This window comes from Dryobates pubescens, chromosome Z, assembly GCF_014839835.1.
Source record: "Dryobates pubescens isolate bDryPub1 chromosome Z, bDryPub1.pri, whole genome shotgun sequence".
Classification (NCBI taxonomy): Eukaryota; Metazoa; Chordata; class Aves; order Piciformes; family Picidae; genus Dryobates; species Dryobates pubescens.
In genome coordinates, this window is record NC_071657.1 from 58953704 (window position 1) to 58976247 (window position 22544).

General features: G+C 38.8%; 1 protein-coding gene across 1 annotated transcript in view; it reads left to right on the forward strand.

Moving 5' to 3' along the window:
- The window catches only part of SV2C (synaptic vesicle glycoprotein 2C), a 130095-nt gene that overhangs the window by 92219 nt on the left and 15332 nt on the right, over nt 1-22544 (forward strand). Inside the window, exons 5-12 of the mRNA XM_054178798.1 lie at nt 9625-9758; nt 9910-9999; nt 14444-14554; nt 15478-15566; nt 15925-16089; nt 19616-19749; nt 21004-21207; nt 22071-22230. Of these exons, the coding sequence (XP_054034773.1) occupies nt 9625-9758; nt 9910-9999; nt 14444-14554; nt 15478-15566; nt 15925-16089; nt 19616-19749; nt 21004-21207; nt 22071-22230 (1087 nt within the window). The remainder of the gene's footprint in view (nt 1-9624; nt 9759-9909; nt 10000-14443; nt 14555-15477; nt 15567-15924; nt 16090-19615; nt 19750-21003; nt 21208-22070; nt 22231-22544) is intronic.

Below are 22544 nucleotides of genomic sequence, written 5' to 3' on the forward strand. Positions count from 1 at the left end.
AACAACCTTAATGCTGTGAGGAATTAGTTGCAGGTTTATCAAGAAACTGCGTAGAGCATTTTGAATAAATGTGATGTTCATCCTTTGTCTCTCCCTTTACAGGGTGATGCCTCTGCATTTTGTGCCAATGTCTTTCTTTACGGATCTGGGCAGTAGATTCATCTCCCAAACTCTCTATATTTTACCTCTGATTTTTATCTTAATTTTCGTGTTTCTTCAGTGTTACTGAGGTCTTCAAGGACTGAGCTAAGACTTAGCCTGTGTAAATACTACTGTTTCTGTGTTATAGGTAGGGATGCAGATTTTACACAAAAGCATGATAAAACACTACAGGTTGCAAATAGCTCACTGCGTAATTGGATGATGGCAGAGGGAGTGGTGGCTTGAAGACAAACTAAAGTGAATAAATACCTATACCTCTGCCTAAGACAAATAAGGGGGAGAGAAATCCTTATCTTCTGTCAGCTGTTTGCTGTCAGCTGACTTTTACATCTGCAATTCCAGCAGAGTGTTTCCTGCAAAATTACTTACCCAAGATATTTCGTCTTTCTTTCTCTGTAATATGCTTTTGATATATATGGTTAATAATGTAATTAATTTCAGTGCTGCTTTATGTGAGCAAAAAGGTAATTTCTCCAGCTTTGTGAGGTATATAGCAGACCTCTTGTTATTATACCTTTCTCAGTCATGTATCAGGACAGAAGTAAAAACAATTCTGAAAATGCCATAATCTGCCTCTTCTGAAAGCTATTCTACTGTTTGGACACTCTTTGTTACAACTGTTGTGTATTTGGAATGGTCCACTGAAGGAGAGAATATGTCATGAATACATGTAAAATTTATAGTCATAGAATCATAATTGTTTGGCTTGGAAAGGACCTTAAAGACCATCTAGTTCCCCCTGTCCTGCCATGGGCAGGGGTACCTTCTACCAGACCACATTGCTCAAGGTCCCATCCAACCTGTCTTCAAATATTTCCAGGGTTGGAGACTCCACAGCTTCTCTGGGCAACAGGTTCCAGTGCCTCACCACCATCACAGGGAGGAAATTCTTCCTAATGTCTTGTATATATCCAGCTTCTTTCAGTTTGAAGTCATTATCCCTTGTCCTGCTACTACATTCCTTTGTAAAAAAAATCTCTCTTCAGCTATCCTTTGGGCCCCCTTCAAATACTGGAAGACTGCTGCAAGCTCTCCCAGAGCTTTTCCTTCTGGTTAATTTGGTTTTCAAGTCCTTTCTTTCTAGTTCTGTATATCTTCTGCCTTATAAGACTTCATCAAATGTGAACTCCTAATAAGTGATCTTGCCTTATTCTTGTTTCTGTTTTACTTCGTTGTGTCACTCTCCTTTGCAGTAAAGACAACTGAACTGCAAGAATATCATCCTTTATTGAAATCAAGAAATAGACATGTCCTTCCTATTTGGTTCAGTATTGACAACAGCCTCTTTCAAGTCCTTGCATGTATTCAGATTTATCTAGATAGGAAGGCAAGTGAGATCTTGATCATAAATACACCACTAATTAAACATCTTTTGCCACATCTAGCATCAGCCCACATTAGGCAGATGATGCAACCAGGCTGTCAGGTACCTACCTCTTATTAGGAACTGCTGCTTTAATTATCTTCTATGATTACATCTGTTCATCTCTTCTTCCATTTTACAGATTCACACATATTCACAGATTGCATTGGACTGGAAGGGACCTTCAAACGTCATCTCTAATCTCCCTGCAGTCAGCAGGGATACCTCCAACTAGATAGGCTGCCCAGAGCCACATCAAGTCTGATTTTGAATGTCTCCAGGGACAGGGCCTCAACCACATCTCTAGGCAATTTGTTCCAGTATTTTACCACTTTCATTGTAAATAACTTACTGCTTATGTCTAGCCTAAATCTACCCTGCTCCAATTTAAAACCATTGCCCCTTTAATCTACTGCCACAGGCTTTTCTAAACAATCCTTCCCCACCCTTCCTGTAGCTTCCCTTCAGATATTGAAATGTAGCTATAAGGTCTCCCCAGAGCCTTCTCTTCTCCAGGCTGAACAGCCACAATTCTTTCATCCTGTCCTCATAGGAGAGGTGCTTCAGCCCTTCAACCATTTTTGTGGCCCTGCTCTCGACCCACTTCAGCAGGATGATGTCTGTCTTGTGTTGGGGCCTCAGAGCTGGACACAGTACTCCAAGTAAGATCTCACCAAAGAAGAGGAGAGTGGCAGCATCACCATCCAGCCTGCCGGCCACACTTCTTCTGATGCAGCCCAGGATGTGATTTGCTACAAGTGCCCATTATTGGCTCATGTCCAGCTTCTCATCCATCAGTATACCCAAGGCCTTTTCTGCAGGGCTGCTCTCAATTTTGTCATCCCCCGCAACCTGTTTTGATACTGAGGATTGGCCCAGCATAGGTACAGGACCTTGCACTTTGCCTTATTGGACCTCATGAGATTCTCCTCAGCCCACTTCTCCAGCTTGTCCATCCTCCAGTCTATCAACCACACTGCTTAGTTTTGGTATCATCTGCAAACTTGTTGAGGGTGCACTCAATCTTGGTGTCTGTATCATTGATTCAGGTATTATACAGCACTGGTCCCAGTGCAGACCCTTGAGGGACAGCACTTGTTACCCACCTCCATCTGGACGTTGAGCCATTGACCACTACCCTTTGTATGTGATCATCCAACCAATTCCTTATCCACTGGACAGTCCACCCATTAAATCCATATGTCTCCAGCTTAGAGAGAAGGATGTTTTGGATGGGGCTGTGTCAAAGGTTTTATAGAAGTCGAGATAGATGACATCCATTGGTCTACCCTTGTCCACTGATGTAGGAAGAAAGCCACTATTTTAAAGATAAACTTTTTAGGTTAGGGATTGACCTGCTGGAAACTCTGCTGAGAAGGACCTGGGAGTGCTGGTGGACAGTAAGTTCATCGTCAGGCATAAAGGTGTTCTTGTGGCCAAGGTGGTCAACAGTATTCTGTGGTGTATTAAGAAAAGCATGGCCAGCAAGTTGAAGGAGGTTCTCCTCCCACTCTGCTCTGGTGAGGTGACACCTGGAGTATCACATCCAGCTTTGGGCTCCCCAGTTCAAGAGGGACAGCAAACTAGTGGAGAGAGTTCAACGAAAGGCCAGAGAGATGATTAGAGGACTGGTACATCTTTCATATGGTGAAAGGCTGAGACACTAGGGGCTCTTTAGCCTGGAAAAGAGAAGACTGAAGGGGGAATATAAATATCTACAGGGTGGAGGCCACAAGGATTGCGCTGGGCACTTTTGATTAATGTCCAGTGGTAGGATAAAGGACAGCTAGAATACAGGAGGCTGGACATGAACTTAAAGCTAAAGTTTATTTTGAGGATGCCAGAGCACTGGAACAGACTGCCCAGAAAGGTTGTGCAGTCTTCTCTGGAGACTTTCAAAACCCCACCTGGACACATTCCTGTACAAACTAATCTAGGAGCCACCTGCACCTGGATAATCCGCAGAGGTGCCTCTCACCCCCTACCATTCTATAATTCCATGATCCTTGCCTGTATGGGCTACTGAGAGTCAAAATTATCTTGATAAAGCTATATTTCAGGGGCAAATGAAAGTCAGATTTCAGAAAGACCATTGCAAACACAATGACTTACAAGCTTTGCCTATCTTTTTTTATCCCCCAGCATTTGACATATCATTACTAAACCTTGAATTTTGGACATGTATTATACCATATCCTTATCTGTAGTAACAGGGATATATAAACTTCCTCCTCAGTGAAGAGTAGAACAGAGCAGTACTACAGCAGGTATTAGAAACATTTAAAACATGGATTATTGATGTCACTATTCAGAGGTACTACAGCTGGAGACCTCAGCTAGTCTGTGGTGCTGTGCACTGTATAAATCGATTATGTCTCGTGGTATTAGAGAGCAAATTACATTCTATGCAAGGTCAGTCCTGCTGGCAGCTGTCCTGGGGCTTGGCTGAGTGGTAGGTAATATTTATGGGAATGATTTGAGGCCTGATAATCTCAGGTCTTCAGATAAAGATAATGCCAGAACAGAGAAGTGATGAGTGTCAGTGACTGACAAATCCCTCCTTTGCAGGAGAGGAAATCTGTCTTTTGAAAATGCTTGCCTCATTTTAATCACAGTTTTAAGTGTCAGTGCACCAAGTTTGAATTTAATGTGTTTTGAAAATGTATCTGTTTAACATTATTACTTTCTTTTTTTCTTTTTTCTTTTTTCTTTTTTTTTTCCCCCCATTTAACTGCTATTCTTCATGTCTCCGAGGCACTAATAGCATTAGCTAGAGAGTCAGGCAGATGTGGATGAGGTTGGAGAGTCTAATACAGGCACCTTTGTTAAGGTGTCTCCATCACAGCCTGCCATACTTAAGCTATTTTATTTCCAGACTCCTTCTGCAGAAATTACCAGCAGCTGACCTGCTGAGCCAGTGAGTTTTTTGAGTATCTAACTAGCTATATAGCCTAAAAATATCACTGTCTTTCCCATGGGATATTAATGTTTTAATCATAGGAAAGATGATCATTTTACTTTATGTTACTGGAATTCCACATTAATGTAATTACAGAATAATTCTGGAAACTTTATTTCTACATGTTCAGAAACCATGTATTTCACTCAATTTTGAAAAAAAGTCTAGCTGAGCTGTATAGCTTACCTAAACCTGTTTTCAGTTTTACTAATTCTTTACTGTTACTCTAATCAGTACCACTGAAATACATGGAGTCCAATCCAGTTAAACTTGGGAATGCCAGGACAGACTAAATGTAAGTGCAATAATAATGTATTTTAGTGCTGCCAGCTGCAAACTACCCAGGTGTCCTTATAATTTCAATGTAGTGGAGGTTTTGGAAATATACAAAACAACCTTTAATAGAAGTTTTTCTGCAGAAGTTCATTACTTACTGTTTGTGTTCCATGTGGTAACATTGCCACCACGTGGCAATTTGCAGCACTCACATTTCTCAGTTACGACATTTTTCTAATTTATTAACAACTGGGGCTAGACAGCTGAGTTCTGACCAAAGATTGTGGTGAAACAGGTAAGAAATGTTATAAAATCATACACAGAATTCTGCAGAATAGCCTATTGAGTCTGTGAAGTCCTATCAATTCCTTGGCTTTCTTCTCCAGTCCTAAATTTAGGAATACTCTTGCATCTCCTGCCCTCCTTAGATCTATCAAGACAGGCATTTATGCAGACTTGAAATTACATAGAATACATAGAATAAACCAGGTTGGAAGAGACCTTCAAGATCATCGCGTCCAACCCATCAACCAATCCAACACCGCCCAAACAACTAACCCACGGCACCAAGCACCCCGTCAAGTCTTCTCCTGAAAACCTCCAGTGATGGCGACTCCACCACCTCCCCAGGCAGCCCATTCCAATGGGCAATCACTCTTTCTGTATAGAACTTTTTTCTAACATCCAGTCTGAACCTCCCCTGGCACAGCCTGAGACTGTGTCCTCTTGTTCTGGTACTGCTTGCCTGGGAGAAGAGACCAACATCCGACTGTCTACAACCTCCCTTCAGGTAGTTGTAGAGAGTAATAAGGTCACCCCTGAGTCTCCTCTTCTCCAGGCTAAGCAACCCCAGCTCCCTCAGCCTCTCCTCGTAGGGCTTATGTTCCAAACCCCTCACCAACTTTGTTGCTCTTCTCTGGACTCGTTCCAGCAAGTCAACATCCTTCCTAAACTGAGGGGCCCAGATTGAGTTTTGACAGCATCTGACAGTGACATGAATTTAGTTCCTCTGATTCCTACTGAATGACTAGCAAAAATGTTTTGCTCAGCCTTAGGCTAACCACACTGAAAATCCCTCCATTTGGTTAGTCTTTCTTTGCCCACATTAGTTCTGGTACTCATAAATCTTCCCTCAACAACCAGTATGCGTGCAGAGCTTGTAGCACCCATATTTTTCATTGCCCACATTGTACTTGATTTTTTTAATGGATCTGTAGAGAGCTAGCATGTGAAAAAAATTGTCCCCATTGTCTGCTCTCCAGTAACCTAGCCACTATAGAAGATACTTGTCCTTGAAGATACTCACTGGTTATCAGATAATAGATGCTTATAAAATTCAGCATAATATAGACAGGTTTATCTCTGTTCAAAAAGCCTATAACAGAAATATTCTTGTCTCTTCTTTGGAGCTGGAACTTGTTTATAAAAACCTTTGAATTTATTCATATTATGGATCAGATGAAACGCTATGTTGAAAGGCAAGAATTTGATGACATTGAACTTAACATAGAAATTGGTGATTGGATACAGATCAGCATCTTGTACATTTTGAATTTGCTGTGCTACATGCTGCTGTGTTTCTGTAATACCAATTGCCCTTTCTGTGATTCACTTGGCCTCTTCCAGCAGTCACTAAAGTGGGAGGATGGTATTCAGCACAAAAGTTGCTGTAGAAGCTTCAGATTCAGTCATTGAGAGGTTTATGTTTCCGTACGGCACGCTGTTCCCAAGATGCTTTTGAACCAAGTGTCTTGCATTTCATAAAACGCTGGTACTTGCCACCATTTTCAAGATTAATGACTCTTAAATACGGCATAGCTGGGGAGCAAAGGTGAAGTTGTAGCTCTAGCTTGCTCTGCAGTGCTCTGAATGCAACAGTGTAGAGCTGCTTTGTCTTTGCTATTGTGTCATAAATCAGGGAAGGAGAAGGAAATTGAATTACGGCCAAGAACACACTTCTATTTGATTTCAAGACTTGGGTACAGTAGGAATGAAAGCCACTTTGTGAGCTAAATTCAGAGCCACTCTAATGACTCCATTTTCTAGATTATCTCATGACCTAGGAAAATGGGGTATGAATAAATCAAAACTTGCTTTGCATTTAAAAATGCATGTTTGTTTTATTGATGTTGTGCTGGTGCTGGAACAGACAGGAGTGTATCCTCAAGAAAGCCATGTTGCAGCTGGGTTTTTTCCTACCAATTACTGCTTATAATCCTGACATTCTCTGCTTTTATCTTGTTGAATCACAAGATAAATTACAGCAACTAATACAATACACACAGAAAATGATGGAATAAAAGCAGTAAAGCCCTTATTGAACATTTCACTCGACGTGTCCCTCAGACACTTGGAGGGGTAAATAAATAAATAAATAAATAAATGTTTTGTAGGTTGTCAGGATGACAGCAAGATTAATAGTGCACTCTGCTTTTAACTGAGTGTAGTATGCATCACGTAAATGCACAAATAACACCTTAAATCGTCATCAGCATTTCCCAGGACAAGATGTTGCTGTTGTTTTATAGCAGGTATAAAGCCCAGTTGATTTCATTTAATGCAGAAGTGCCCTTTTGCAGCTTGGTCTCATAAAATGTAAACCAGAGTGGTGAAAGACAGATTGTCTAAATATACCAGTGGCTCTGTATATTTCTGGGACAGTTTCTAATGACATCAAAAGCCAGTGCCTTTACCATGCTGTTCTGAAAGATGAAAATCTCTGTTGTAATTCACTTTTCCTGTGGCACTAGAAGTTGCACAACTGCCCATCTCGTCATATCAGTTCATTGATCTTGCTGAAAATTGACTTAACCAAAAGGAAATATTTTTGCAAGTTCTGTATCAGGTGATTTTATACTATAGTTTGAAAGAGGAACATGAGTCCAATTATTACCATAGAAAGTGTACACTATGTCCAAAACACAGGGATGCTTTCTAATTGCCTCATTAACTCACTGTAAAATTGTCCTCCTTTATTTCCTTCCCTCCTCAATTTATATGTAAAGTATGTCAATTTTATTTAAGATTCCACAAGATTAAAAGTTGACCTTTACAAAAAATCAGTAAAGTATACATTTAGTACATTCCTACTTTTTTTCTCTGTCTGTTTGTAATTTTTAAGCTTAAGTTTTCATTCTGAGTTCTATTTTGGATTTAAATTGAATATGAAATCTTAGCTTGTTGGAGGAAACTTTGGAGGAGAAAGGTATGTTTATCTGGAGCCTCGTTCAAGAAGCAGGTAATATGACAATTGGAGGTAATTTCCAACACCGTCATTGAATCTGCATCTGTCTTCCTCTGGTAATGATGTCAAGGCTAAGCAAGGCTATAGAGCAAGCTGGTATTATTTCAGAAACACAGAAAGTATGTAGGACACCAGAAAAAAACAGGTTCCCAAGTTTGCAGCTCAAAACCTTTCACCAAGCTATTGATAAGGGTAAAAAGAAATCATGGTTTTGACTGCATTTTTCAAATGACAACATGTCAGTACTTTAATTTGAGCATGGATTTTTTTTTTCCAGTAATGGAAATATGATTCACAGCATAAGATCTTTAAATTCCAAAATAAACTATACATTTAACAGATAAATACCTTTTTTAAAGAATTATTTAATGGGCCATTTGGTACCATGTTATATCAGTTGTTTACTGACATCCAGACAGATTTAATTAACAAGGGCTTTTGTCTAGAAAAATCAGTTAGCAAAGAAATAGATCAGATTAATCTGGCATCAGCTTGTTCATTAGCCACAATTCCATTTTCTTCCAGTAACCTCTTCTGTTCTTTACTGTTATTCTTATTTTCCACTCATCTTTTAATAAGTTACCTTTGAAAGTTTTGCTTATAAATTTCTTCTGTATTGAAGCTAGACTAGAAGTCCAGGTAGCTAACCAAAGAATATTCTTCTCTTTTCTTGAAAAAGAAAAGAGAAATTTTTGTATGCCTTACAATTCCAGCATTTCAATAGGCTAGTCATAATATACTAAACAAAGAGATGTTTTGTTCAAAAGTTAGACTACCAATGCTGACGTTTCACTTATGTTTTCCTGTATTTGCTTTTGTGTTCTTATCAGTATATTTTAGCAATGGCTTCTACAGCATTAGTCAGCACGGAGATGGATCTCAGGATCAGTTTTTCAGATGAGGAGGGTTGTTTTCCTGATGTTCTTTTTTTCTTAAACTCTCTATGATCATAAATTATCTCTCTACTTCAGTATTAAGGTTTTTCATCTCAAATAGAAGTTTAAATACTGAGTAGTTTTTCTTGTACATGTAAGTTTATGGGGCAGGGGAGAAAATTGTCGGTTTGCTTTTAAAAGCATTTAAGGAGTTGTATAGTGCTCTGGAACAAGATGGAAACTGAAGTTAGGCACTGTAAGCACTTTATGTGTTGCACCATATTACACGAGGGGACTCAATGAGATTATTGAACTCAACCTTTTGTATAAAATGTTAATAACAATGAAGGCTGCAAACATATCATCTGAGTGTAGAATTTCAATTTTCCTTTCCTCCAACAGCCACAGAAAACTGTGTATATGTATTCTTATGTGTGGTGATGGTGTCCCTGCTTGGTTCACATGACTACCTTCATGTAGATTTTGCTATAAGGTTTTGAAGAGGTTTCTTCATCTCTGCATAAGGAAAAATAATTTAGCCATTTTCCAGCATGACTAGTCACATGCACAAGGCTGAAATACATAGTGTAAGGTTATTTGCGAAATGATTAATACTTGTGGAACTAGAAGAGGTCAGTCAGGCTTCATTTAAATATGGGTATAATTTTGCATCTCCATGAAGCTACAGACTCCTACTTACAATATTCCTCACTTTGCTGTGTTTTGTCAATTTCTGCTTTCACAGGATGGAGTTTCAGCATGGGCTCTGCCTATCAGTTCCACAGCTGGAGAGTATTTGTGATTGTCTGCGCACTGCCCTGTGTCTCTTCTGTGGTAGCCCTTACCTTCATGCCAGAAAGCCCACGGTTCTTGTTGGAGGTATAACTTTCCAAATAGTTTTTAGATTCCCTGTGTTTAGATTTATGTGTTTACATCATGATGTCTATAAAATAGGCATTAAGATTGTTTGGCAAATATAGTGAGTATCTTAATCTGCATGTATGTTTAAACATTTTGTTCAAACTTATAGGTTGGAAAACATGATGAAGCTTGGATGATACTCAAGCAAATTCATGACACAAACATGCGAGCTCGTGGTCAGCCTGAGAAAGTATTCTCAGTGAGTATTGCATTGAAATCTAACAGCTCAGTGTATACTAATCGGCAAACTTTCTGACTGGCAAGGTCTAGAGCATTTAGGTAATCAATCGTAATACTCTCAATAGCAATGCCACTCATTTGCACATTAAATACCAAAATTCTTGCTGAAATTTTTACATATACAGAAGATGTTAAGGTATGAACCCACAGTGTACCAAGGTACTTAATAGACTCCATCTGTATTTTACTTATTAGGCTTACTTCACTCTTGATATTAAGAGTAAGCCCTTATAAGTCCAAATTAGTTGGCTATTATGTTTTCTAAGCTTTTGAAATTTACTTTTTTTTTAATAATATAAAATAATAATTTAAAGAATTCTTTTCCAATAGTCATTTTAGACCTTTAATTTTCTCAAAACATCTTGGAAGTTCAACTGCATCTTGCTGACTTGCAGGTCTGATGATAAGGCCATATTCAAAGTATTGATAGGCTGTTTCTTTTTGGAGGAGAAATTGACCATTCAGATATGGAACCTTTATATGAGGTTTACAATATGTGGAGAAAAGTTAAGAGCTCAGATGGGGGCGAGGCTGAGAATCTCTCCCCTGCTTGCCCCACTCCCCCCCCCCCCCCATCAGAGAGGGGAAAAAAAAGGAAAAGGAGCAAATCCACCAAACAATAATTTGGAGTTGGCCTGGAAGTAGAGAGGTAAACAGTTTTTCTTTAAACAAAACAAAACTATATATATATATACCAATAACAGGTGAGGTTCACAAGGGCAAGGAACAAGGATGGATGGGAGTGGGGCAAAGAGGAAGAATACAAAACCAGTTTTTCTCTGAAGAGGCACGGAGGCATCAGGGAGAAGGATCAGGCCCAACCACGTGGAGAGGCAGGAGCCAAAAGGAGAGCTAATGACCCCAATGCCTTCCCTTTTATACCCCAGCTGGGCAGGGATGCGGGAGTGGAACAGACTCAGTTTCCCAGGGGGGAAAACACCCTGCAGGGAAAGCAAAGCACTTGCAAGCCCTCCCCTCTTTGTTTTCAGAAATGGCGTTAACCCACCACATCAAGATACTGCCAGAGAATGTAGAGATGCGAAAAGGAAGGCCAAGGCCTTCTTGGAACTGAATCCTACCTGAGGAGTGAAAGAAAACAAGAAGAGTTTTTTCAAATACATCAATGATAAAAGGAAGAGTAGGCAAAAACTAGGCCCTTTCTGTCTGGCTGCTCTCCAGCCACTCCAACCCCAGCCTGTAGCGCTGCATGGGGTTGTTGCAACCAAGTGCAGAACACGGCACTTGGACTTGTTGAATGCCATCATGTTGGACTCCACCCATCTGTCCAGCCTGTCAAGGTCCCTCTGGAGAGCCCTCCTCCTACCCTCTAACAGATCAACTCCTGCTCCCAACTTGGTGTCGTCTGCAGATTTACTGACGACAGACTCAATTCTCTCATCCACATCATCAATAAAGATGTTGAACTCAAGAACTCCTATATTTAGCTTGAAAGAAGGCTGATTAGTACATGTCATGTTAAAACCATGTTCTCTGATACAGTGGTGACCTACCCCCCCATCCCATCTAATCTAATATTTTATTTTCTGATTACACTGACAAGTAAAGGGATTTGCTTAACACCATACAGCTAGAGTGCGGTTTAATAATTGGCTCTTGATGATGTGAGATGCTATCAGACAGAGTATGCCTGCCTTCCATCACTTTGTTTTCTTTCTAACAGCATTGATAATTATTGATGGATTGTACAGTCAGCCACCATAGCACAGAATCTGTCTCTCTATGGTGTTGGTTTAGGCACAAGAAGGAAGACAGAAGTGTGCTGGGAAAAAAGGTGGGAAGAAGGATCAGTCACAGTCTCAGTTTACTTTGATGTAATCATGAAGTTCTATACAGAGAGAGTGACTGCCCATTGGAATGGGCTGCCTGGGGAGGTGGTGGTGTTCAGGAGACTTGATGGGGTGCTTGGTGCCATGGTTTAATTGTTTAGGTGGGTTGGATTGGTTGAGGGGTTGGATGTGATGATCTTGAAGGTCTCTTCCAACCTGTGTTGTTTTTGTTTATTATTATCATCATCATCATCATCATCATCATCATCATGCCTTAAAGCAGCCATGAAGAAGAAAAGCACATCCTTGTTTTCATTTCTTGTGATCAAAGAAGTTCTTTCTCTGTGGTTGTTAAAGTGTAACACTAAGCCATGATAAACTTAGCTCATTATTTATGACTATTTTTGTTAATAAATCAACCATTGATAAGACACAAATAAGGAAAAGCCCTCATTTTCTTGAGATTTCTGCTAGTTATTGCTATGAACATTGAGGAAACTAAACTCTAGATATCAAGATAATGTATTCCAAGGCTGCATGTGTATAGAACTCCCTAATTTTAGTTTGCATTAAAATAATTAGCAAATGCATCATTGCATCATTGGGCAGTATCAGCACTTTACCTTAAAAAACTCAGGGTGGGAGGGAGGGGGGCAAGGGGAAGAAAAACATGCATAATTTGTTTGAGAAATCCTTTGTTATCTCTTCTCTCTTAGTATCAGTTAATTCTGGATAGTGGAATATTTTGTCTCAGTAATGTACCACATAGCTCTCCTAAATCTTCATCCAGTACCACTCTACAATTTATTCATTAATATTTTCCTCCCTCACTAGTTGAATCAGATACACATCAAATACACATCAAATACACACCATGTTAACTTTTTCTCCATTACTTTTATAGTTTCAGTGTGCTTTCCTTTCATATGTTTCCTGATTCCATTGATGTAATCTTTTCCTATAACCTTTTTTTCACAAGTCATGTTTATTCTTGTTACTTATATTATTGAGGATTTTATCTTCAAACCTTTAGAATAGAGAAGGCTTCAATGGATGAACTGCTGGGTTTAGAGTATGTATGTATTCTATATACTGTCATCAGAGGTGGTCACTTAATACTTTTGAAAATCTCTGCTGAGAGCAGTGGCACTAATAGAAATGGTAGGACTACTCAAGTTGCATGTTTATGTACATGCTTAATTACCTTCATGGGTCCTTAAAATATACCTTCATTAGATTTGTTAGTTTAAATGTTTAAGTAAAAAAAAAAATCTCTTTGCATCCTGAAAACCAAAAGTCTCTCCACTCTTTTGTTGTCATGTATTAATTTCTAATTTTTTTCCAGCAACCATTTTCCTTTGTCTTGATTTTGTAAAACTTAAAACATTGCATATTTGTAGCCATGGCTTTTAAACATTATTTCCATTTTCATTAAAATAGGTCTTTACTGTTTTTTCTTTCATTCTTTATATACTGACAGCTGAATTTCCATGATCCAGATGGACCCTTGTTGTGGTTCAGTAGGACATTCTTCATGTTAAACAACCATCAAGGCTAGGACCTTTTCCTCACCAGGCACATAAAGTGGGCTGGGGATATATAATTTTCCTCAGGCTATTCCTTTCCTCCAAGGCTCCAAATGAGTCAGATAGCCAAGACAGTGAAAAGGCTTCCCCTGAGCCTACAGGTGTGGTATTGGTTTTTATATGATTCGAAAGACATGCTCTTTCTGCCCAGAGGTGTGGCATGTCAGGATGCCTGTACGTATGAGGTCTTGGAGGACTCAACTTAGTCTTTTGTACAGCATGTTTTGTAAGTGAGTTTATGAAAAGTCCTTTCATAAACTTCAGGAATAAGTGGAAATATGCAGACTTTTCTAACACTGTGAGAAATAAGAACAAAAGAAAAATGTTATTCAATTATTAATTCTTGACATTTCAATTCCTTTTGCATTCCTTAATGCATTCTTAACCAAAAGACTTTCAACGACTCTGTGATAGCAAGTGTGGCAGGTACAACAACCCCACCAGCACAGGGTCCTGACCGACCTCAAGATGAGGCTTGCTGCGTGGTGATAAAGATCAACTTCTTTCTGTCTCTGGTGCCCCTCGGTCTAGGATTCTGTTTTTTGCTTGGAGAAACTGGCCCTCCAACTGATTAAGCAACTGACCACAGTCAAACCCAAAAGGGTACAAACAGAGTCCTCTCTTTCTCTCCACAGAAGCAGCCTTTGCAGGTCAAAACTCCCCTTTAGAAAGGATGCTATAAAGTCAGAAACAAATTGATATTAAACTCCATGGTTAAATGAGAGTTTGAATAATGTTTTATCTTTTGTGATGTTAGGGGCTTGTACTTGGATGCTCTAGCAGAACCTGATGGTAACAGGTAGAGGAACAGATTTCCTACATGCCTTGAAATTAGAGATTTTCCAACACAGTTGAATCCTTAAGGAACTTTAGCTACTACTCCATGTATCTCTAAAACATTTCTACTGTAGACATAGGTTTAATATCTGCTCATTTTTTATGAGATTTATTAAGACCTTCCAATACTCCTTGAAAGGCAGCTAATGGCTCAAGAAAATACAAATATTTGCTGTTCCATTTTTATTTGTAGGTTAACAGAATCAAAACTCCAAAACAGATAGATGAGCTCATAGAAATAGAGAGCGACACAGGAACGTGGTACCGGAGGTGTTTTGTTAGAATTCGCACAGAGCTATATGGTGTAAGTAACAACAACTCTGTTCTTCTGTAGTTACCTTTCTTCTATTTAATTAGCCTTCAGAAATGGGTTCAATTGATTGAGCTTATGCTGGATGATAGCTGCAATGCTACATTTACCAAGAAAGTAGAAAATTCAGGAACCAGTGTAAGGCTCTGGTTTTGTGACCTGGAAGAGGCACCAGTGAATCACAGAGGTTGACCACAACTTCTGAGGAGGGAAATGTTGAGTTTGTTTTCACACAAGTGGTTGCAAATACTTATCTAGCCATATCTCCAAGCACCACAGTATAGTATCACTGGGAATGAATATGTATATATATCTATGGAAACAGGTGACACATGATGACATGAAAAATTATCATCAGGAACTTGAGGTGGTCACATTACTTACAACTGGTAAAGTTGTGAATAAATTGTGTCAGTTAACGTCAAAAAACCTTTATAAGGCATTCTATCAGCTTGTATTTTTAAGTACATCAAATGTTTGGCCAGAAAACTGTTAGAACTGTCTCAGAGAGTTTAATACTAGCTCATTGATGCTAGTCCTTAGCCTCTTTTTTTTCCCCCACTTCTTTGCAAAACCAAAATTAGGTAGTACTTTGTAATGAAAAATGAGAAAAGGTTTATTAACTGGGAAAAAAAAAATAGCTTTCCACAGATGTCAAAAAGCTGGCATCTTAAAGCCTTCCAGAGCTATGATGAAGTATTGGAAACCAAGGTTTATCACCTGAAAAGTCATGCAACACACAACCTGGCTATAGCAGATCAATATATAAGAAGTACAGTTATGACTAGTATCGAAGAGCGGATCTGCTCTCCCTGATGCCCGGAAGAAACAAGCAAATCAGAATCAAAAATCTTCTATAATTTGGAAAAATTGTCCAAAATATGATGCAAAATAAATGTATTTCTGATGATTTACAGATTTGGCTGACATTTATGAGATGCTTCAACTACCCAGTGAAGGATAATACAATCAAACTTACAGCTGTATGGTTCACCCTGTCTTTTGGGTAAGAATGGCTGAGATCTTAAAACACTTCAATGGAGAGAGGAATCATGTGCTTGCAAACTTTTCTCACTATGATTACCCTTTTTGTTCAGGGTGGTTTTATTCAGCATCTTTCCCCAAAATGTTATATTTATCAGTTAGTCTGTTCATAGTTGCAACTCTGACTCACTAGTATCAGCTTTTAAAAAAATGGTACCTTCTGGTGTCAGCGTCTTTCAGTATTTTTATTTTATGGATAACTTTATGATGATGGAGCAAGTGCTTCATCACATAAGGAAGTGAGGGGGCTGCTCATCCTCACCTTGGACAGATTTCTGAACAAGTGAAATAGCTGAGTGAACTTTTTCTGGTTTTCACAGCTACTATGGCTTATCTGTCTGGTTTCCTGATGTCATTAAACACCTGCAGTCAGACGAGTATGCATCCCGAGTAAAACATTTCCACAATGAGGCGGTTTCACATTTTGTCTTCAACTTCACACTGGAAAATCAGATTCACAGCAATGGAGAATACATCAATGACAGGTTTGGGGATTTTCTAGTATCCTGACTTGGATGGAATTTTTAAAAAAAAAATTAAAAAAGAGCATGTTTTAAAGCGTGTGCTAATAATTTAATATTTTTTCTCCGTTAGCTAATGATAGATGTGTTTGTTGCTTTTTAATAAGCATTTATTTATGTTCTTGATTTCCTGTGAGTCATGGAGCATGGGAAGAAGTGGATCTGTAAATGCACTGGTGGTTCCTGTGTAAGGATCTTTTATGTAAACCCAGCTTCCATGTCATCGTGAAAAAACAGACTGAAAAGCCAAAGCTATTGACACTTCATAGTGAGATTCAAAGGTTTTCAGGCCCAAGACATGCAGGATTTTAAATGGTGGTGAAGGACATACTGTCGACTCTGTTGCTAGTTGTTTTCTTGTATTGACAAAAGAAGCTTCTGTGAAAATGCTAAATATTGAGAGGTTAGAATCTTATCACAGGAAAGTGTATGCTAGAAGTTACTGTAAATCATTTAAAACTATGAACAGATCTGAAATAGGAAGGAACACATTGGCAATGAATTTTGTAGTTTTTAACCAAAGCCAAACATATTAAGATTCTATCTGGGCTTTTTAGATAGCTAGGGGAAAATCAAACATGTTCCTGGTTTCTTTTAAAACACATACCAAAGAACCACATGAAAGGTCTCTTGGAAGTCATGGTGCTGAATAACTGTTATTTATGGATTTGATGGAAGGACCATTCAGTGGATAAAGAACTAGTTTGATTGCTGTACCCAAAGGGTGGCTGTCAGTGTGTCTGTGTCCAAGTGGAGGCCAGTGACAAATGTCCCTTAGGGATCAGTACTGGGTCTTGTTTAACATCTTCATCAGTGACATGGACAGTGGCATTGAGTGCACCCTCAGCAAATTTGCCAACAACACCAGGCTGTATGGTGTGGCTGATACACTGGAGAGAAAGAATGCCATCCATGGGGACCTTGACAGGCTGGAGAGGTGGACCCAAGCCAACCTCAACAAGTTCAAGAAGACCAGGTGTAGGGTCCTGCATCTGGATTAGGGCAATCCCAGGCACTGATATGGGCTGGGCAGTTACTGGCTTGAGAGCAGTCCTAAAGAAAAAGACTTGGGGGTGCTGGTGGATGAGAAGTTCAACAGGAGCCAGCAGTGTGCACTTGCAGCCCAAAGCCAACCAGATCCTAGGCTGCATCAAGAGAAGTGTGGCCAGCAGGTTGAGGGAGGTGGTTCTCCTCCCATACTCTGCTCTGATGAGACCCCACCTGGAGTATTGCACCCAGTTCTGGAGCCCCTACTACAGGAAGGATGTGGTTGTGCTGGAACGTGTCCAGAGAAGGGCCACAAGGATGATCAGAGGGCTGGAGCTCCTCTCCTATGAGGACAGCCTGAAAGAGTTTGAGTTGTTCAGTTTGGAGAAGAGAAGGATCTGAGGAGACCCTATTGCAGCCTTTCAGTATCTTAAGGGGGCCTACAAGAAAGCTGGGGAGGGACTTTTTAGGGTGTCAGGTAGTGATAGGACTAGGGGGAATGAATCAAAGCTAGAGGAGGGTAGATTTAGATTAGATTTTAGGAAGAAGTTCATCACCATAAGGGTGGTGAGACACTGGAACAGGTTGCCCAGGAAGGTGGTAGAAGCCCCATCCCTGGAGATTTTTAAGGCCAAGCTGGATGTGGCTCTGTGCAACCTGATCTAGTGGAAAGTGTCCCTGCCCATTACAGGGAGCTTGGAACTAGATGATCCTTCAGCTCTCTGCCAACCCAGACAGTACTGTGATTCTGTGATTTTCACAGGAAAATATGTCTAAGAGAATAAAATTTGTGATTTTGGTAATACAGAGATTTAAAAATTACTTTTATAAAACTTGTGTTTTGACACAGTTAAAGCTTTATGCATTGTAGTGAAAAATAGCAGTGATCTACTTTTAAAACTAGTCATAGCATACCAGTCCTACTCCTTTACAGAAGGTACATATTCCCCAACAATTGAAGAACCATCTACTGTCAGTAACTAACAGCACTCTCTCAACTGAAGTATTAACAGTTTGAACTGAAAATTCTTGCGGAACACTGAAACTAACATTAATCTACTCTGAACCACAAACTTATTCTTTTAAATGTGCACGTTTAATAAGCCTCTGCAGTTGTTTGAGATTCACAAAACATTTTCCACAGAAGTATGAACTCATTTGAAGACTTCAGTTCTCCATTTGCCTCCAGTCTCAGTGTTTCCTTCACGTTCTTTCTTAACTAGAAGATTCACCAGTACTTGTCACTTCAGTACTTTTCTATTGGGTTTTAAATTCAAATCATTGCAATGATATTCTTATGACCAATTTCAATATAGTTGCCACACATTTCATGCACAAAGGTAAAAAGTGCATCAGAAGAATGTAAGACACTGAGTCTATTGTTTCTATTCCGAATGACTAATCTAATTGTTAAATTTTCTTTGTTCTCCTCTGGAATTAGGCTGCATTTTAAAATGGAAAGTGCTACATGAAAAACTATAATGAGTTGACACTGAACCCCAGCCTGATTTTAATCAGAGTCTTTCATGAATGAAAAATTATACAGTAACTAAAACTAGTGTGCTCCAAACACCATTGTTCTGACCATTACACAAAGAGAACTAATCAGTATTTTTCCTGTGATAAACACAATTAGCTTTTGCTTTCCTTTCTCCTAACAATGTGATTCCAACAACTTTGTTCAAACTGTTGCCACTTTGGGTGAAGTCTGCCAGCAAAATTGTCCTGGTTTTAGGTGTAGCTTTTTCTACACCTTGATGTGAAATGAAAGACTATTTAATAAAAGCAATTCTATATTTCTACATCTCTTTGTTGGTGGTTTTATTCAATTAGCATAATGTTATTATTTGTTGGAACTGTAGCAAAAAAGGCTTACAGCATTGTTTTACTCTAATGACATTGATGTAGAAAGTTACTACCAGTAATACACTTGATCATTGTCTTTTTTTCTTAATTACTTTATTGACAATCATGATCAAAGACCTTGCTAGGAGTCAGTAGGACATACAGAAGTAAGAACAACTACTGACAAAAAGCTGCATGGGGTGTTCATTTGGAGAAATTATGACTCTTAAAATAATTCTCTCTTTCCAGCCTTGTACTAGCAGGTCCTTGTTTGTTCCAAGAGACTGAGCTTCTTGAACACAGCTTCCCAATTTCTGACTGTGAGGTCAAAATACAATTAATTGCAATTTTACAAGACTATTCCATAAATACCATGAAATTGCTTTGAGCTGGTAGTTAAACACAAGTAATAGTAGAAATATTATCAAAGAAGTTTTATTACCAGTCATAAGCCTTAGCTATGTGGAACTATTTTTAGTGTGAATGCTTTTTCTGAACAGTAGTACTCTAGAATCAGCTAATCTTAATCCCCAGAATGCATTTGAAGAATCCATGTTACTGTAGTTGAGATGTTTTAGACTTGTACAGCTGCATCAGCTTGACCTGTTGCTCTTTGTAATCTATGAAGGTAAACTGACAAAATATTTGTATTGAGCAGATTTATCATGATGAAGTTTAAATCAGTAATCTTTGAAGATTCGCTTTTTAAGAACTGTGTGTTTGAAGACATTACTTCACTGAACACATACTTCAGGAACTGTACTTTTGTGAATACCACCTTCTACAACACAGGTATTATGAGAATAATCCTTGAACATTCATTATTCAGCCACATATTCTCATGTTTGTAATTTCTGCATTTATAATAAGTCATAAAAGAAGTCCTCCCAAGTCCTCTTGTAGGGAACTAAAAGCTACTGAAAGCAACAGGACTGCAAAATTTTATAACAGAAAAGTGAAAGGATCACACCTACACTAGAGATACCAGATAGAGGCCTAATACTGAGTCAGAGAGAAAACATTTCTATGGTTTATTAATCTCTAAAGAGATTCAGTTCAGAGAGGATAATGTATATTTACTTCTTTACTGGTTGTTTTAACTAGTGTATTTTTATTTAGACTAAATGGGACTAACTAAACTGTTTGACTAGCTATTTAATTAAATGGTGAAATACTTTGTTCACTGTGCTTGCTGTGGCATGGAAATCTGACTTCAGGATTCAAATACCTAATCTATAATCATTCCCACTCTCATAAGTATTGTTACAAAAATGTGAATGCATGTTTTCATATGTTTAAACAGAGAATTCTTTGGGGTTTGTTATTTTGGTTGCAGGTTTTGGTTGGTTGGGGTTTTTTTCAGTTTAATGAAAGATAATGAAAGTAGAATGGAGCCAACTAAGCTTCTTGGAAAGATGAGGCACTTCCTAATACTTTCCTGTAACTCAGGGTTGACTCAGGGTTATAAAGCTGACAGGAAGTGAAAGTGTAGGGTAATACCTGCAAAACAGTAGCAGAAGAATGGACTGAACTTTGTGTGTAGTAAGTCATCTATGTTTGAGCTGAAGACCATGAAGCCTTCTCTGAAATGAAAATAAATTTAATCTGAATTGTGTAGGAATGTTTTGTTTTAAAGGAAGTAAACTGTACGGACCAGTATCAGTGGTTTCATCTGAAAAGCTGTCTGGTGTGAAGATAGGAGGTCTGATATTGAGCAAGACCAAGAGATAGAAACTTGCAGATACCCAGTGTTTTTATGCAAGGTCGCCGGTGCTGATAGGCCTCAACCAAATACAGTCCAAGCAGATCTGGAAAACAGCAATGTAACTTGCCTAATTCAAAGCCGTGATGCTCTTTTTCTTGAGTTTTGCCTATTTTTCAATTAAGATAGAAAGGTACCAAAATTAACAGCAGTAACTATCCCCATTTTAGAAAGCTGTGAAAGCCCTCAGTTGTCATTAAAATTGTCTGAACTTGAAATGCTTTTAATCAAAAGCTGCACATGGTGTCAGCTGTTAGCTGAACTCTTTCTTCTTCTTTCCACAGATTTCGAGCAATATAAATTTGTTGACAGCGAGTTGATAAATTGCACATTTTACCACATCAGGACAGGATGCCAGATTTCTTTTGATGATGACTACAGTGCCTACTGGATTTACTTTGTTAATTTCCTGGGAACTTTGGCAGTGTTACCGGGGAATATTGTGTCTGCTCTCCTGATGGATAGAATTGGGCGGTTAACAATGCTAGGTAGGGGCTTCACTTTAAAACAGGGAAAACCACCAAATCCTAAAGGTCTTTCTTTTTCAAGAATTTGGTTCAAAGAGAAGCAACATATCCTTCTGCAGATACGTTTTTTTATACATCATCGTAAATTCCAGTTAAAAAAGCCCCACTTTAGACCCTCTAGGAACAAATGGTTCTGTAACCAGTTCTGCTATGCCAAATTATCAGTCATTGCTCTTCCATGCTGATATTACAAAATCATTATTTAAGCATTTGGGATGAGATTTTGGAGAATACTGGCCACTGGCTTTTCTCCAGCTGAAAGGAAAGTGACCCTCAGCTGGTGAAGAAGCTACTTGGAAGAATCAGCAGTCCTTTGCCTGTTAGTATTTTGGAAAGTAACAGAACTGAAAAGATATCTCCTGTGAATTACTTGTGATGACAAATCTGGTTTCAATTTTCAATTTGAATAACTATGTGGTAGTTCATTCCATTCATTTTCTACAAGAATATATCTATAAAAATGCAATTCCCACTCAGTGTCTTTATTGCTACAATGTATGACCACGTTTCTTGTTATTGTGGATGATGATGAACAAGGAACAATGTGGGCAGTTTTCCCCACGCAGCTGGGGAAGTTTGGGAGTTCAGAGAGAGTTCCAGTTGCGATATTTCCCAATATTTTACAAGTTATGTTTTATCTATGAATCCCTTACAATGTTTGTTTACCTGGCTGGTGTTACCTGCAGAGGTCTTTTTAGGTTTTACCTCAAATATATGGGTCAGTTATTTAGCTACATAGTGTTTGTAGAACAGACAAAAACAAAGAGAGATCGCTGTTTAAATACTTCTCCACTTGATGTTTGTTTCATCCGTGTTGTAACTAGGTGGTTCCATGGTTCTCTCTGGCATCAGCTGTTTTTTCCTGTGGTTTGGGACCAGTGAATCCATGATGATAGGTATGCTGTGCCTCTACAATGGCCTCACCATCTCAGCGTGGAACTCTCTAGATGTCATTACTGTGGAGCTGTATCCTACGGATAGAAGGTATGAGCAGATACAATCTCTCCAACCTCACTGGCACTGCTTCTATGTACCAGCAGAAATGGTAAATATAGACAGTTCCATATGAGCTTTACAGAGACAGTAAAGTTTGGAGTGAGATGAATTAATAGTTTGTCTTGTGAATAGCAAGAGGAAAAAGCTATTTGGTATATATTTCACATCAAATATTGCTTAACCAGGAAAATGCCACAAAAGTAGTTTCATATGAAAAAAAAAAAAAAGGAGGTCTAAATGATAATCTTACTTAAAACATAGCTGATGAGTGTTATTTCTGAAAACAGTAATGGAATATTTCT